This window comes from Myzus persicae, unplaced genomic scaffold (genome assembly GCF_001856785.1).
Source record: "Myzus persicae strain clone G006 unplaced genomic scaffold, MPER_G0061.0, whole genome shotgun sequence".
In the NCBI taxonomy this organism is placed as follows: domain Eukaryota; kingdom Metazoa; phylum Arthropoda; class Insecta; order Hemiptera; family Aphididae; genus Myzus; species Myzus persicae.
In genome coordinates, this window is record NW_019101427.1 from 1 (window position 1) to 17220 (window position 17220).

A 17220-nucleotide genomic window follows, 5' to 3' on the forward strand; every position below is an offset into this window, starting at 1 on the left:
TAGTATACAACAAATTACAAATAATTTAATGGTTTAAATAACATTTGCCGCGCTTTTTATTTTTGAGAAACGCATCCAAATCGTCTAGTGTGAAAGCGCGGCGCGATTTCAAAACGCCGAAAAACGCATCGAAACGCATCTAATGTGTAAGGAGTGTGCGTTCGCGTTTCAATAAACGCGACGTTCGAAACGCACGTAAACGTGCGTTCGAATCGCCTAGTGTGTAATCCACTTTAGATTTAATGTCTGCTCTTCAACAAACTGAAAAATTACTAATACATCCTACACTCATATTAAATTTTGCCTCGTGGCTTTCTTACTTCCCGTATCTCAGTTATCATCTTAAAACTCAAAATCAAGAAAACCACATGATTTCCATCATCTCATGAAACAATCTGGCCTATCTTTTTACTGAGTGAAAATTTAGTCATAAAGCATTTACACACCTTCGTAAATGACCAAAATATATTTCAACAGACCCATAACTTATAAACGACATTCAACATTGCACCATTTTATGAATTTCATAAAACTTTTCATTAACTCCTTCTGTTAAATAAATATTGTTTATCTTTCCTCCTTGGCAGCCCAAGCGTTAGACAAATTATATCATTCTGGTCTTCAGATAAAATTAAAAACAATTCTATATTCATCTTATTTTATATTTTTTTAATTCGTACCTGACAAATCTAACTATAAAGTATAATTACTATTTGGTAGTTACCTTTTCTTGTATAAAATCAATTCATATCACAATATAACATAATTATATTGTTTATTGTAAATCTTATATTTATGGATTGTGCATTGTAAAATACATTTAAAGAAATGAAAACCATATATTTAAATTATTGTAAAGTTTATTAATTAAATTAAATTTACTAGAGTTTCGAAATAAATAATGTTTTTAATATCATTAACATTATTTTATTAACCTATAAGATTTCACTCACAGGATCAGCTATATAGTCTGTGATCTGAATGAAATAAAAAAAAATAATATTGAAACTACTACTCAGACGTAATTAAAATAGTTATATTTTAAAATATCAAAACTTTTAAACTGCTCTTATTGTAATATCTTATTATAATAAATATTTATAAGTTTATTCTCATTGAAATTAAACTCGGTTGATTATCTAAAATTAACTCATTGCTAGGAAAATAAATAAAATAATAATCTGTACATCCCTCAATAAATATCTATTTCAGTAGTTGTGTTGTTCAAAAAAAAAAACCTGTTGATAAATTATTCATTCACAGATATTGGGTAATAATTTATATCCACAGTACGAAGTATATTATTATATTATAATGCAACAATAATTATTTATCAACCTACACAGATATTGATAAGGAATAATCAATTTCGTCAATGCCTACTGGCCACTACCTATACCTACTAAACACCATTACTATTTTGAAAACACATTTATAATTATTCAATTGTATCAATTGCCTGCGTTCGATAAAGTACTAGGTATATTTATTTGATTTGAATTAAACTAACCTGGCGTGATGTGAATGTAAGTAGAGTCCGGGTCAGTGTTTGGAGGCTGACACGTATAATTTCCTGTATCAATCTGGATTGCTTTTGTGATTGTCAAGCGACTGTAAATTTTACGATCTATCTGTTCAGTGCTGATAGACAGGCGATCGGTTTTCAGTCCGTTTTTATTAAAATGACCGGATGATATAACTTTGCCATTATGATACCATAACACGTATTGCGGCGGCACCGGGCTCTAAATCAAAATTAATTGAAAATAAATAAATTTTAAATCACATAGCGTTGTGTTGTTGTTGTTGTTGTTATTATTACAGTACATCACTATGAGTTATTAGATGTACGAAAATTCAGCAGTCTCGTGTTTAAGGAATGGTTGACAAGCTTAGCGAATTCAATAAATCTCACAAACTTGTTAGCATGCAGAAACACGAAAACATGGTTTTTTTTGCAGATGTTATCAAAAAAAAAAAACAACATATGCATAAATAACGTACGATTATTTGGAAAATACTATATTGATTTTTTAAATTTAATATAATTCAAAATGTATGAACGAAATCTCTACAGGTACTTGAGAGTTGAGTACCTATTGTAATGTATTCTTAACCATGATAATATTTTATTATCTAATACCAAAATAATATAGATTAGTTGTTTGGTCTTATTAAATTGTCGAGGTTTTTTAAACTAATTATCTATGTGAATTAGGTGAAGCCGTGTACGTATAACAGTGTGTGTACCTGTAATGTATATTATTATGTATAGGTACTTAATGAAAAATAATTGGGTTGCATATTATATAATTTTGGTTTTATCAAAAATTTATGTACCTAAATATTACACTTGGATGTTTGAGTACCTATATCAAAGCCCTTAACACAATCGATACATTTTTATAATATTTTTCATGCTTCAGGTATTTCGATAGTAAATTCAATTTCCGGTGATAATGCCAACAATATACTAATAATTTTTTAATAATAAATTGCTATTTTTTATATAATAAATAGTGCCCATCCCGCAAAATAAAGTATTTTAAAATATATATTTATACTTAGATAATAATGATGTAAGATTGTGATCAATCACGATTTATTTTAGTCCTTGAGATTTAACTGAAATCATATTTTTATCTGACATTTTTATACACCATAATATCCGTGACTAAAAATTTTAATACTATTCTATGTTTCGTGTGATTTATTTTACTTCTAAAAGAAACGATGGTTATTATACTAATAAATTAACGTTAGTAAAAATTGAATTCTTTTTTTTTATATAGTTTCCAGTGAATAAATAATAAATACAATATTTATATTTTAATGGTATTGATTTTTTTCACTAATTTATTGTAGTATGAAAATAATAATGAAAAAAAATTAATTAAATGGAAATAACTGAGAAAATATAATAATATGATGAATAAAAAAAAAAAAATTCAATAAACACTAAAAGTTTTAATCATAAAAACAGACAAAGTAAATAATTCGCAATATTATAGTTGAACTGAACAATATTATTTAACTGAAAAATGTTCTATACATATAGTATGAATAATAATCCTACGAAAATATTATTAAACCATAAAAGGTATTTTTAAGAATAACATATAATTCTACATGAGCGGTGACTAGTGAATAGTTGCCATAATTTTAAAAATAAACAACACAACATGTGCGTAAAAAAATAAAACAATTTATACAATTCACATTTTTTTTTTTGATTATAGCCTATAGGTATAACAATTATTAATAAATGTATGAATTTCCAAAATTAGATATCAAAAATTAAATTAAATATATTATTAAATCTTGTAAACAATAATATATTATATATATATATTCTTTGTGTAGGTATGTGATTGTGAGTAAAATGTGAATCTAGTTTTATTAATTCATACTTATTGGCAATTATCGTAATATTAACGTAATGAAACATGTAGTGGGGTTTTTAACATAACTATTCTCACTTTGATATCACACAATATTATTTTTATACATTGTAGCGATAATGCATAGTTAATTAATTATAATAGTAATTTTTATCGTGTAATAATTGTTTTTCATTTTACCTCTTAACAAACGAGTGTGTATTTAATTGAAAATTAAAGTTACTAATAATTAGGAAATGGTTTATATGTAATAAAAATATGGACATAAATATGAAAATATGGTCTATAAAATATATTTGAAAATATTTACAAATTAATGAAACATGTACAAATTTCCTAAGTAAAATTGGAGTAAGTAATTTTAAGTAAGAATAATTCAAATAGTAAACATTTCTTAACAAATCTTAAATACCTTGAAGTAAAAAAATATACATTTAGATGTAAATTCGCTCCCTACTAATAATAAAACTTAGGTAATTTAACTAAGAGTTGTTTTTACACTCAAGTTCAACATATATATTTAACTCTATTTTGATGGAAAATCACAGTTTGTACCCACTATCAATAATTAATGTCATGCATTTGATATTCTGGGATGTTAATAATAATTTGGAAATTATGTTAAGATTTATTAGTCCTCCAATCTCGTATTTAAATCCTTTCGATGTTTTTCTATTGAAAATAATATTGTGCTTTCCGAGGTAGGTTTTATTTGTTCACGTTATTCGTACTACCTTTTCCTCTTCATTTTTTTTTTTTTTTACCACGGATACCATATAATATAATACCACAAAACGTATTTTCACTACGGCGTTCTAGATGACCCATGTATTATTTTTGTGGATGCTCTTGACTCAAAATGAGAGGTTAAAAGATATTTTATTTAGAGCGCAGAGGTATTTATATATATATATATATAGACTGTAGTGCTTAGAACCTACTCGCCCCGGCGTCCACCTGCAATTAATTAAAACCGTATAGCTATTCATTATAAGTAAGCACCAAGGCAAATTTTGCCATTATGATATTAAGGTAAAAATGTTGTGAGACTAATATTATCCGTACGAGATAGGTACCTATATACGACAAAAGCATTAGCTAGTTGCCCCCCTCCCCCTATGCGGTCTTTAATGTTTATTACATTTTGTCCAGTCCAAATTATTAACCGTGATCACTTGGGATTTTAGCGATGTTTGTCATCACACGCGTTGCATCCGAGCTATTTCATATAAATTATAATATTTCAGGACAGTTGGCCAGAAGTCTGGTTTGTAAAAATTAAATGATATACATAACACGTGTAGTTATTAATAATAACATAGTCAAATTAACCTTTTTTTCTTAAAAAAAAAAATGTGCTTAATATAGTTTCCATATTATTGTTTATCAGCAGTGGTTAACCCTTATCAACTAAGCTTGTATTTTAAGACAAACATAAAACAATTTAAATAATATAATATATTATCAACACATGCTTTTAGGTATTATTTACATCAGTCAATACTCACATTTTCAATTTTACAAGACAATACTATTGAATTTCCTTCGGGTGTGTGGTACTCATCGCTGCCCGATATCACAGCCGTAGGCACAATCACGAACAAGTTGAAATAATGTGTCATAATACCGGTGCCCGTGCCCACCTGCAATATACAAAATCTTGAAAAATGTCTGTCTGTTTATAATAAAAATATATTTTAAGCTTCGAGAGTAAAATAAACAATGGGGTTCTTTTATGTGAACACTTAGTTTTTCATAAAGTGGTTAACATTTTTTCATTTTTAGTAATATTTTTTTCACAGAATTTGAATACGTTTGAATAAAACAACGTTTTAGAAAAAAACATACATATATGTATAATTTCTTATTACTCTGTACTCTTATCGTTTTTTAACTGTTTTTTTATCTTTCTGAATGCTAACATATTCATTTTTAAATCCATACTCCAAACCATAATATCTGACTGAGAGTTTGAATTTTTAAAGATCATTTTTTTAACGAATCCTTTACAGTTATAAGTATTTTGAACAGTGGACTAGTAGAGTAGTGGGGACCAACATTTTACTGGTTTCCCACCCATTCCACACAGTTTATCAATATAGGTACTTTGAGTAGATATTTATTTTATACAATTACAAACAATGTATTGAATTTTCAAACTTTTTACAGACAAAAAATCAATATTTATAGGGAAAAATTAAGAAAAATCTAAAATGTCAAATGTCTGTAAATTTCTCAAAAGAAATAAAAATTGTATGACAATTGTAACACAGAACAACCAGAAGGTAAACCGGTTTTTTACCGGTGGAAATAACCGCTAAGCACTCAAAAATCTGTTGAAGTTTTGGAAAATCAATGTACCCATGTATGTAACAAAAATACACAATGCTCTTTTCTAGTTACACTGATATTGATAACATTTACATGCATTTTTGTTATCATTCCAATTTTTATCACCTTTAAATTGCTTGAAAAACAGAAAATTGACTCTGTTCGGAAACACAGTCAACGATATTCACAAAAATTCAAACAAATTGAATAATGTGAATTACCTTTCTACCGGCAGCTTCAATTTTCCAACATGTGTTACAAATCTACCCCCCTCCCCATAACTCAGGAGAGTCCATGTTAAACTCAAGAAGAGCGACTTCTAGTTATTCCATAATATTATACGACGTGTGGATAATGATATTATAAGCTTTTGGTGAATTTCCAATATATCCATCGATTTTATTTCCAGAATAACACCATAAGAAGAAAATCGATTTCGTTAAAACTGGTTTCGTGTAAAAATTCCTGTTTCTTTTATGTTTTAACGATTATTATCAAAAATACAAGACATTTTCATTCTTGAGTTTTCAAGTACGTACCCGCTAGATCTAATTGACAATCAGAAACTATTCTTCATGTGAAAAATCGAAAAAATTTTCTACTATACGTACATCGTGTAAACATAAACACACACATAATAAAAAACCCATATCATTGTAAAATTAATACTTTCATCGGATCATTCATAATCTAAAAGTCTGAAATAAAAATAAATAATGTTAAAGATTAGCAGAATATTTTTTTTTAATATAAGTCATTTCACAAAAATTTCCGTGATTAAAATACTGCGAATAATTTTCATATTATAATTACATCCAAAGATATATATTTATTCAATTTTCATAGTTGGATTTTAAAATGATTTTTAGAAAAGTAATTATTTTATTACCCATTAAAATATCATGACAGCACAACCATTTCTCATAATTAATGTAAATATTCTAGATTAAAAATTGCCTATTCATTATTTATCATGTTTCCTTCATAAAACCAAAAGAGTCTTATTACGTACAAGCATAAACATATTTATATTGTTTTTACTTAAAATACATCAAAGTAAACATACAGATTAATTTAATATAACTTAATTATTTCAGATGGCGTTTTAAAGCAAAGTCTCAATTATGCAAAACAGTTCAAGAAGATATAAAATAATAATTAATGTTTAGTATTAATTGAAGACAAGTAATAATTAAATCCCGTTGTTTTATTACTGACATAATAACTACTGCCTATGTCTAAAGATATTATTAATATTTCTATGTGCATGTGTTTAAAATCAAGAATTTAACAAATTAGTTTTTATTGTAAACAATGTTTGAACCTCTAAATCATAGACTTTGTTAATGAGTTTTAAATTTCAGTATTCGTTTAAAAATAGTGACTTTCATAACAGTACAAAAGATAAAACTGTCATAACAGACTTGTCGTGTAACATTCTCTTTAATATTGGCTTAACAAAACGGTTGACCGACGAGTCATTAAGTGAAAGTGAACTACAATAATTAACAACAACAAAAATGTATCAAATTAAAAATTAACAAAAAAAAAGTATTCAACTGACGATTTAGCAGGTTTACCCGGCAGTAAATTCCAAGAAACAAAATTAATTTTTAAATTGTAAACTGAAAAAAAAAAAAAAAACGACGCTAATTAAATTAAAGTAATAAATGTCATCAAGCCGTGCGATAAATAATATAGGTTTCCATAAACAAATTTATGTATATCTACTTACAAATATTATCAGAAACATTTAAGCCAATGCAATAATTAATGTTTGCATCTATAAATTATAAGTAAGTAATTAATTCAAATGGAGTTATAGTTGTAATTTACCAATTAATACATGTGACAGAGGCTTTTGAGAGAATATAATTTTATAGTAGCATGGTATCATCACATGATGAAAACAATAGCAATTAGTAAATCATCAAAATAGTGCAAGGAATTTGGATTAAAAAAAAAAATTAAAAACGCAAACAATACAAAAGTTTAATATAAGTATTAAATTAAAATAATGCTTTAAATTTGTTTACTTCAATAATTATAATCTGAAAGTTCCAGTTCAGTCTGTCTATCTCACGCGTAAAAAAACGGGATTTGCACACCCAAAACTTAAAAGTCTCAGTGCACAGTGTAATGAACACATTATCCATTAAACCGTTTATAGGGTTTTATCTGAATACTTTGGCGAGGATTTTTTTAGTTTTAATTTTCAAGCCATTTTTAAGCTATTTTTTTGCCGTTTATAATATTATAATGCTTTTGGAATGAAAAAAAAAACACTATAAATCCACCAATGGCGGATCTTATATACTTACCTAATATATGAACTAAAATAATTTTTTTCCCTCAAAACTTTAATACTCAAAACATAAATTGAATCGAGTTTTCCGTGTAGGTAACACAACATCACGAAATTTTATTACAATAATAATGTATAATATATTATCATAGTACACGTCATAGATAAACAGTACATTAATTAATAATTATGCGACTTATTATAGGTGCAACTAATTTTCGTGAGAGTTTATTAATGCTATTATTACGACTCTAATACCCCTACCTATTATTATCTAATTAGTAATTAGATACTATAATAATACTACTACAAACGTGTGCACTGGTTATACAAATTTTATGAAACGCTTAGTTTACCTATAAATTACAGTGATCAAATAATATTTATTGAAAAAGATAATAGTTTGACATGGCTTATCATTGCCATAATTTACGATTCTGGGTAAATCGTTTTTAGACATCGTCCACTGACACTACGATATAGGTTTAGATAAATTTTTTTCAGTTGCCTCTAACAGCAGTCTCGATAAAAGTATGGTGATGGGGTGGCTTCCTACCCATTTTTATAATTCACATTGTCCACATCTTTCCATTTGTTTGAGCCACTTTGACCACTGTATAACCGTGTACACTGTACATGTCATTCTGCCGGCTTAATATAAGTCTTGCACATGCGCAGTTAAGATTATTTTTGGAGTTTGTTTATGGATGGGTGTACCAGCGTGTACATTGCTACAGTTATAACACAAACGGCGATGACTGTGACATTCGCCTCTTTGTGAATAAATGATTTTAGTTAAGTACACTTAACACATGCAGTTGTAATTTTTATGTAATTAAAATTTTTTTTTCATTTATGTGTGGTGGTGCTTAATATGTATCGTTTAAACATTTTTTAAATTTATAGATAACTAACTGATCCCGTGCACTTCGTTTCCCGTTAAAAATGCCACCTCTATATGAGACTAGTTTGTGATAATGCGAATATTATATTATTGACAGGTACGCTGGGCGCGTACTCTACATAAATAATATGTTTTTTTTTTAATTGCCGACATATTAATATAACATATTTTTATTTCTCCTATGCTCAATACCAACCATTTACAAACAAAAATGTCCTTCTTAAAACTCAAAATCCTCGTTTGAGCAACCCTTCAGGTCTAATTGTGAATCTAAATCATCCAGAGAACAACTCAAACACATGCAAAAATGTAATCAAAACTGGTTCAGCCATTAAGATTGTCATAACTCATGAGAGACTTACAGAAAGACAGACAGACATTCATTTTTATGTATATAGATTAAACGACACACGACTACTATTAACAATATTTAACAATATTCTGCTACTAGAAAATCATTTACAGACAACATCTATTGGTACTAAGTTACAGGTTTAGATCGGTATTCTTCATACTTCCTGTGGTTGAAGTGTGAGGAGGTGCTACCACTTTTTATAATTATTAGCGTTTTCAATCCGTTCTCTTATTTTGAGTCACGTCAACTGCTGTGTACCATCTCCTTATCCTATATGGCTAACTCTAAGTCTTGCACATACTCAGTTCAAATAGTTTTATTGTGTATGTCTAGGTAGATACTAGATATAGATTAGGTAGATATATATAGATTGGTGTACCGACTGTACCGTGCACTCTGCGACACTTAGATGGCAACTGAAACGGTAGTCGCCTTATTTTCTGTGAAAACATCATTGTTGTTATGGGAATGCACGACGGCAATGCCTGTATAATAGTGATTAGTGTTGTTTGTCATTTAACATTTGCTTTATTTATTCGTAGCGTTTAATATTTATCGATTTTTTTTAAATTTATAGATAGTAAAGCTACGGCGACTACTATATTACTAATTCTATTACCAGTAGTACGTGGTACATACAATTAATTTGTTGTTTCGTCTCTAAAACAGCATATCGTGGGTACTTTTCATACTTTTGTACGGGCTGCAGTGCATTGTATATATAATATAATATACACACAGTGCATCTAGGGCTTTGGAACTCTGACAATATAGTGCTGCAATAATATAATCACGGGGCTTAGTCCACTTTTGCATCTATACTCGGTCAGATTCAGCGTAGTAATAGTAATAATAATAATAATGATAATAATAATAGTAATCATAATAATCATAATGATAATAATCATCTACCATTGACCAGTACTTAACAAAGAGGCGAATGTTGTATTATATTATACGAGTATAACGCATTAGCATGATAATTGCATCTATATATACGTTTTGTTGTACGTGTCATGACAGTGAAGTTAAATAACTGCAGGGAGGTGCAAGTGTAGTAACCGTTTAGTTTTTTTTCGGGTATCTACTGCTAATCCGCCACACAATAATAAAAAATGTTAAAATAAAATGATCGCGATTGCCGATTATCAATACCCTCTGCCCGTATTATTAACATATTATTATTCGTTCAAAAGGAGGTATAAAATATACGTTCGATAACAGTTGGATGCACGAGTGCTGCTGTGTAGAGTATTAGCTGGTATTCCAAGGAATAATCGCCGAGCCCAAAGGATCATGTTATTTAGTTATTATCAGGTTGAATTCGCTATCGGCATGGTTAAGGCGGGGTACGTGGTTCTGTGGAGCTTGTCATTGCCGTATCGTGCACATCCGTACATAATAAATCATTTCGGTGCGCGTAAATCATTTTGTCGGTGAAACGTAGTTTACGTTCAAGTTGAAAAAGTACAATTTAATGAACGTGTCATACAAACAAGCCGTATAATAATCCCATTATTAAACTTTTACCAGTCAGCTTCTGCGGAGAATACTAATTGTAATTACCTATAGCTGTATCTATACATGCAACATAGGTATCCTACTCGTGATAAACATAATTAAAATTTGTGATTTCTATGGTAATTTTATCTCCAGAACATATAATACGATTTCATCGCATGTAAATGGCATTTAACTAGCTAAACGTTTAGTATATCAATTAAATTCATGAAGTATGCTGTACAATATTTTAAATTAACTAAATTTTAAGTTGTAAATTATAATGGCGAAATGAGTGAGTCATCAGTAATGACACCCAACTATAAAATATTATAGGTTATCAGGATTTAAGGTTTAACATGGTATGTTAAAAATAAAAAATTGCAACTAGGTAATAATAAATCGCTAAAGAAACAGTTAGGTAATAGCAGTCCTTAAATATTGTGATCAGGGGGAAAAGAATGATGAGACATGTCACATGTAAAGTAAATATCACTCCATAAAATTTAAGTTCAACTGTTTTATAATTGTAATCTAATAATTTTGTTATTCATGCTGAAATAATAAAAAAATAGTAATAAAAATAAAAAGTGCGTGTTGCATTAATACTCGCGGATGAAATGGAACTTCTTTGTAAAGGAATATGAAAACAGGTTATATTGGAAAAATAAAAAATAAAATTTTTAATTGAAATTATTTTATTATTTTCATATAAAGATACCAAATGGATTATTATTTATTACCATAGAAACTTAAGTGTCGAGTAAGCCACGCCCTTAAAGCTTTTTGGTCGCAAAGGCTGAGGCCATGAATCTGACTTACGCTACCACGCCTAAAGAAATTTTCACTTCAAAAAATAATATTTATCTATTTTTAATATTGAAAAAAAAATCCACTTTATCCGTTACTGAAACATGTATTTAATTGTATTAAAAACTGTTAACTCTTTTTTACTTTCTTATGATTTCACATTATAAATTAAAATACTAATACACAATCACTTGTCCTTGGCAACTATGAACCCATACTTCATAACGAATAATAGCTGATCTATTTGATTATTAATTGACTTAATAACTTTACGACAATAAAATAAATGGTTTCACTAGTTCAATTAAAAACATCATTAAAATACGAACACGGCACGAGAACTTATAAATATTCATTTTTAATTTTGGAGTAGAATAGTAGTGCAGTGGACGTGAGGTGGATAAATATTATACCATCTACTGGATTTAACTGTATTGTTCAATGACATTCAATCCAGTAAATAATTTCCGGTGACAAATATAAAATCACCAACAACAACTTTTTTCTAGTGATTTTTATTAAAAATATCTTGGTTGTAATATCCCGTGCACAAAATATTAAAATTATCAAGACTTTAATAAAAAAAAATAAAGTAATTATTACAAACTAACTGGATTGGCAATATTTTTTGAATAATTAAACGAGTAAGAGGTATATTATTTTTAAAATATAATATACCCGCATTAGTAAAATATAAATTATAGCTCATAATATAACGTTATAATATAATATTCTGCATCCACATTGTCTATATTATTATGAATATGTAAAGATAAAGGTTTTCTATAGATTTATTTTCCTAAATTCAATCTTTCTAATTTAGTTTTGATTAAATTTGATATAGTTCAACAAAAAACAAAAATATATTACTTAACTAAAAAAAGTGGTTTTTCTTCGAACACCTCAAAAATGTTTACTTGGTCTCAATCAAGCTATTTGTCAATATTTTAAAAATCTAAATGTACAAAAAATTATACATCAGTGCACATAGAAGTTATAATTCAAAATTATATACCAAAAAAATATATGAAAATCTTATTCATGAAAACACTACAAAAATATAATAAACATCTTTCATAATAATTATAATGATTGATTGAAAAAATTATCAGCATCAGCGTTTAATTTAAGTGATGCAGACTGAAGAAAAGCGAAATTCAGTGATAATTGTTTGATAGGACAACCAAGTGGGTGATAAATAATTGAATTAAAAACAGTGTTCCAAGCTAAACATGGTTTACTTAAAACTTTCCACGATGATATTATATGGTTAAAACTATGTTTATTTATTATTTACCTAAAACCTTTAAGTTTTTAGATGAACTCACTTTTTTTCTGCGGGCAATCAATGCCTGTTAGAATTTAATTTCATCTTTATTTTATAAGGAAAAAGGTAATACACAATTTAGCAGAAAGAAAAAATCATTAAAAATCACTTTTTGAATACACAAACACAAATGTAAACTCAATAATAATTATGGTTAAACTGTTTTTTTTTTACAAGATATTATTAATAATTATATAGGTACAATTTATAAATCGATATGGATTAATATAATATAATATAATATTTTTATTATAGAAGACTTGGGGATTGTAATATTTACATCAATGTAATAAATAATAATATAGTCTTAATAACAAAGATGTTTAACTTTTTCTGCTGAGTTTAGTGTTATTAAATGTCTTCAACATAATAAAACTTATTTAACGACACATATTTATTTTTAATTTAATTTAATAAAAAATAATTGTTACCAGTTATAAATAAAAGTATCCGTGTATATTAACTATTAACACGCCTTACGATGTTAACGAATAGAAAGGTTAGGTAAAATTAGATATTTTTTAATAAGCTTAGTTAGTACATAACAATTGTTGTAAATCTTTTGTTACAAAATAAAATCTGGTTATGCTGGTGTTAATATCACCAGAAAAGAAATTAATTAAGAAGTTAATTTAATTTAGTTCTGATCATTGAAATATTGTTTGTTTAGTTTTTACGCTAAACAATCTTCAATCAATTGCCAGTTAACACCACGAAAGGTGGTTTCACCACAGTGAATATCAAAATCATGAAAAATGAACTTCGGAAAAATAAAAATGGTGAAATGTTTCAACAACGAAAACAATAATAGCAAAAAGTAGAATGTCTATGATAAAATAATTATTTTAAATTACGTGTTTAGGGTAAGAGATATTTTTTATATTTTATCATATCAACTTTGAATTTTGTTTTAATTATTTGTTTGTATATATGTTGCATGTTTATTTGTTATTTTTATTATTGACTAAGGAAATAGGGAAGAACTATAAAAAAATATGGTATAGTTTTTAAAGTTTATTGTAAACGTATATTACTTTTACTTTCATTAATGTTTGAATCTGGATTTGTAAAGTTTAATACTAAGTAAACAAAAAATATTTACTATTATTGTTTTGGAGATTTGTATTTTTGTTATTTGTGCTCCTCGATTTTCACATTGATTCTAAAAGTTTACCATGTTAGAATTATGTATAAACTTCTCTTGGATTGTTATTAAATTTCCTGAACTCATTATGAATAATATTATGTTTATTTTAAGTATTAAAACATATTTTCTAAGATAATTTAGTCTTGATTTTTCAGATCAAACAAAATGTTGAAAACGAAAAATGGTTCTACATTCGGTACGTTTCTATATTTGTACAAAAACATGGAAATGTTATAACTAAACTTTAAGCCAATAGTCGTTTAATTATTAAGTAGTCACTAATAATTAACTATAATATTATTGATGGATCATTAAATAACATGTTACTAAAGCAAGAGGACAAGATAACCCACCTAACTGACTTTCAATATTATATATATACTGACATAGAATATCCCCGATTCTAAGCTATTTGCTCACTTGAAGTGAAATAATCCTACCTATTAACATCGTAATGTACCTACATTAAAAAAGTGTTCCTTTAGACTTTAGAGGATTTATAATTTCAAATTAATCAAGTAAAATGTAGACCCTTCTCATAATTCTACAATGGTTTTCGTTATTTTTGTATGTGTGTTGAACTAGTGCTCAGTGTTCTAAGTGGTTGAGTATCAATTAATTGGAAATTTAACAAAGTTTTTTGAACTTTAATAATGTAGTTGTTTAAATATTACGCTAAGTGAAGTCTGTTAATCATAATAATATTACAGAGTTTATGTAAATATTTACTTTTATTATATTTATCTTAAAAGTTAAAACTATAATAATTATGGCTTAAATGATTTAATTATTGTACAACTTATCATTATTAGCATAAATTATGTTTAAAATTACAATTTCATTCATATTTTGGTATTATTTTTGTTTGAAATTTTTTTTTATAATATACTTCCTAATTAATAAATCACAGTATTATCTATATTTCCGTCTCATTAATAATGTATTAATTGTATAATTACATTCAGTATTATTTAGATGTATAGCAGTGTATTATTACTGCCTAACGTAAAATCGTTCAACTCCCGTTGATATTATAATAATAATACAAAAATATTGTGTCAAGTTTTGGTAAGGTCATAAATCATATTATTATACGACAATAACAGTATTAATGTAATACCTATTTATTATTCTGCCATTCGGATACGATTAGATTATATTTTAGTGGTAAGTTCTTCGTCTTACAAATAAGGTCTGCCTATCTATTTTTTTGTAGCTACCTACCATACGTGAATCTTGTAAGCCGTTTATAATTGTATTTTTTATTAAAATAGATAATAATATATTACGGGATAAAATTCGCATATTTATTGAGAATATTATTTGTTCTATTCACGCGAAATTACGTAGAACAAAAGTGAATTTTATTTTAACACAATATGTTTTCATACACTTTAAAAATCAACTCTTATTCTCTATTGTTCATATTATTTACGTTTTACAATAAAAAAATTATTGAGAAATATTGTGTGTAAAACATCACGAGACACACTCTGTATCGTGGTGAGGTGACGATTGCTATTTTTATTGTTGTTCAGTTGTCTGAGAAACCAACGAATTGATTCTTACTGACCTTTCATCGCTAAAATAAAGTCGTTTAACAATACATTTTGTATTCAGCTAGCATACGTATTTGGGATGGAATAAACGCTTTGTTCGACGGTCAGTCCACTGAATGATATGTATTTACGTAGTATATGGCACTCGAACCATTTTAAGACTGACAGTACGATAGTTCCATCCGAATTGGTTCATCGATTTTTGAAATAATCCAACGTAGACAAATAAAATAAATATAGTTGGATTATTATCAATATAAAATAATTTAAAAATATGTTACTATTATATTTTATTTCTAAACGATTTTCATTAAAAAAATATATATATTTCGTGCGAAATTAACTATAAAATATAATTATGAAACGCTTGTAGAAATGTCCGAAAAAAAAACAAAAAATAATACCGAGTTCTAAATACGTAATATTATAATATACATTGGACAGACTTGAATGAGCTATGGAAAATTCATTTTTATCAACAATAATAATATTGTTCTGAGGGGAATAGATTCGTTGAAAATATTCACTATACAAATTTAATACTAATGGTTCCCGTCTGGAAATTTAATAAATGTTAGATTTTTATAGTTATGCGCTGTAACTTATTATACTGACATTTCAAACAACTATAAACTATTGGATGTTACTATTATATCATATCTGTGGAATAAATTATGTATATAATAGACACGTACAACACAGGAATATATAATAAAATGATAACAGTATACAAAACAAGCGTGGCCCTCGTGGTAAATAATATTCATTTGTGGAAACTCTTTAAATTAAAATTTGAAAAAACACTTGAAAAGTGTTACTGCTTTGTAGTTCCTTTTAACTCATCTTTCATGTTCATATTATTAATTACCAACTCACACATTTAATTATGTTTATTGTCAATGCATCTACATAATAATATTATACGTTTTAAATGGAATAAGTTTTGAAAAAATTAATTAATTAAATCAGTTAACTTAAAGTATAATACCTAAATATATAAAATATATATTTAATACAATGTGAATTGTGTAATATTACACTTATTATACTGATGATGTTCTAAAAAGTTCTACCAGAAGATAAAGTAAAAAATAAAAATGCTTATATTAATGTCTAATATAATAATAATATTCCGAATATTACAATTTAGTTTTACATTTTTAGTTCAAGTAATTTGGGCGATGTCATACTTTATTATTACAATAATTAATAATCAAAAGGCGAAAACCACAGTTGACAGTTGTGATTTTTTGACTAGAATGTTTCTGATTTTTTTCACACTATATTCCTTCTATAATATATGTTATTAATTTTATTTTTGAAATTACAATACCACATTATTATTTTTAGTTCAAAATATGTAAATAATTAATATTTGCAATGTTGTGAGACTTATATTTTTAAATGTGTTTTACAATATTTATGATGTGTAACACAATTTAATTGTGTTTTTCTTTAAACCAGGCATAATTTAGTCTACACGATCCCTAAACTCGTTTTTAGCAGTTAACAATACATTTCATGCGAACCGTAATTTATGAATAATAATAATACACTAAACGAATGAATTAGACGGAATGC

The 17220-nt window shown here is 26.9% G+C and overlaps 1 protein-coding gene across 2 annotated transcripts in view; it reads right to left on the reverse strand.

The window, feature by feature from the left end:
• Window positions 1-1283: 1283 nt before the first annotated feature.
• LOC111029050 (hemicentin-1-like) overlaps window positions 1284-17220 on the reverse strand; it is a 214726-nt gene continuing 198789 nt past the window's right edge. For both annotated transcript variants that reach the window (XM_022307883.1, XM_022307884.1), the window contains exons 7-8: window positions 4910-5044; window positions 1284-1745 (exon numbers count right to left, since the gene is read on the reverse strand). In XM_022307883.1, the coding sequence (XP_022163575.1) occupies window positions 1506-1745; window positions 4910-5044 (375 nt within the window). In that variant the 3' untranslated portion in view covers window positions 1284-1505. The remainder of the gene's footprint in view (window positions 1746-4909; window positions 5045-17220) is intronic.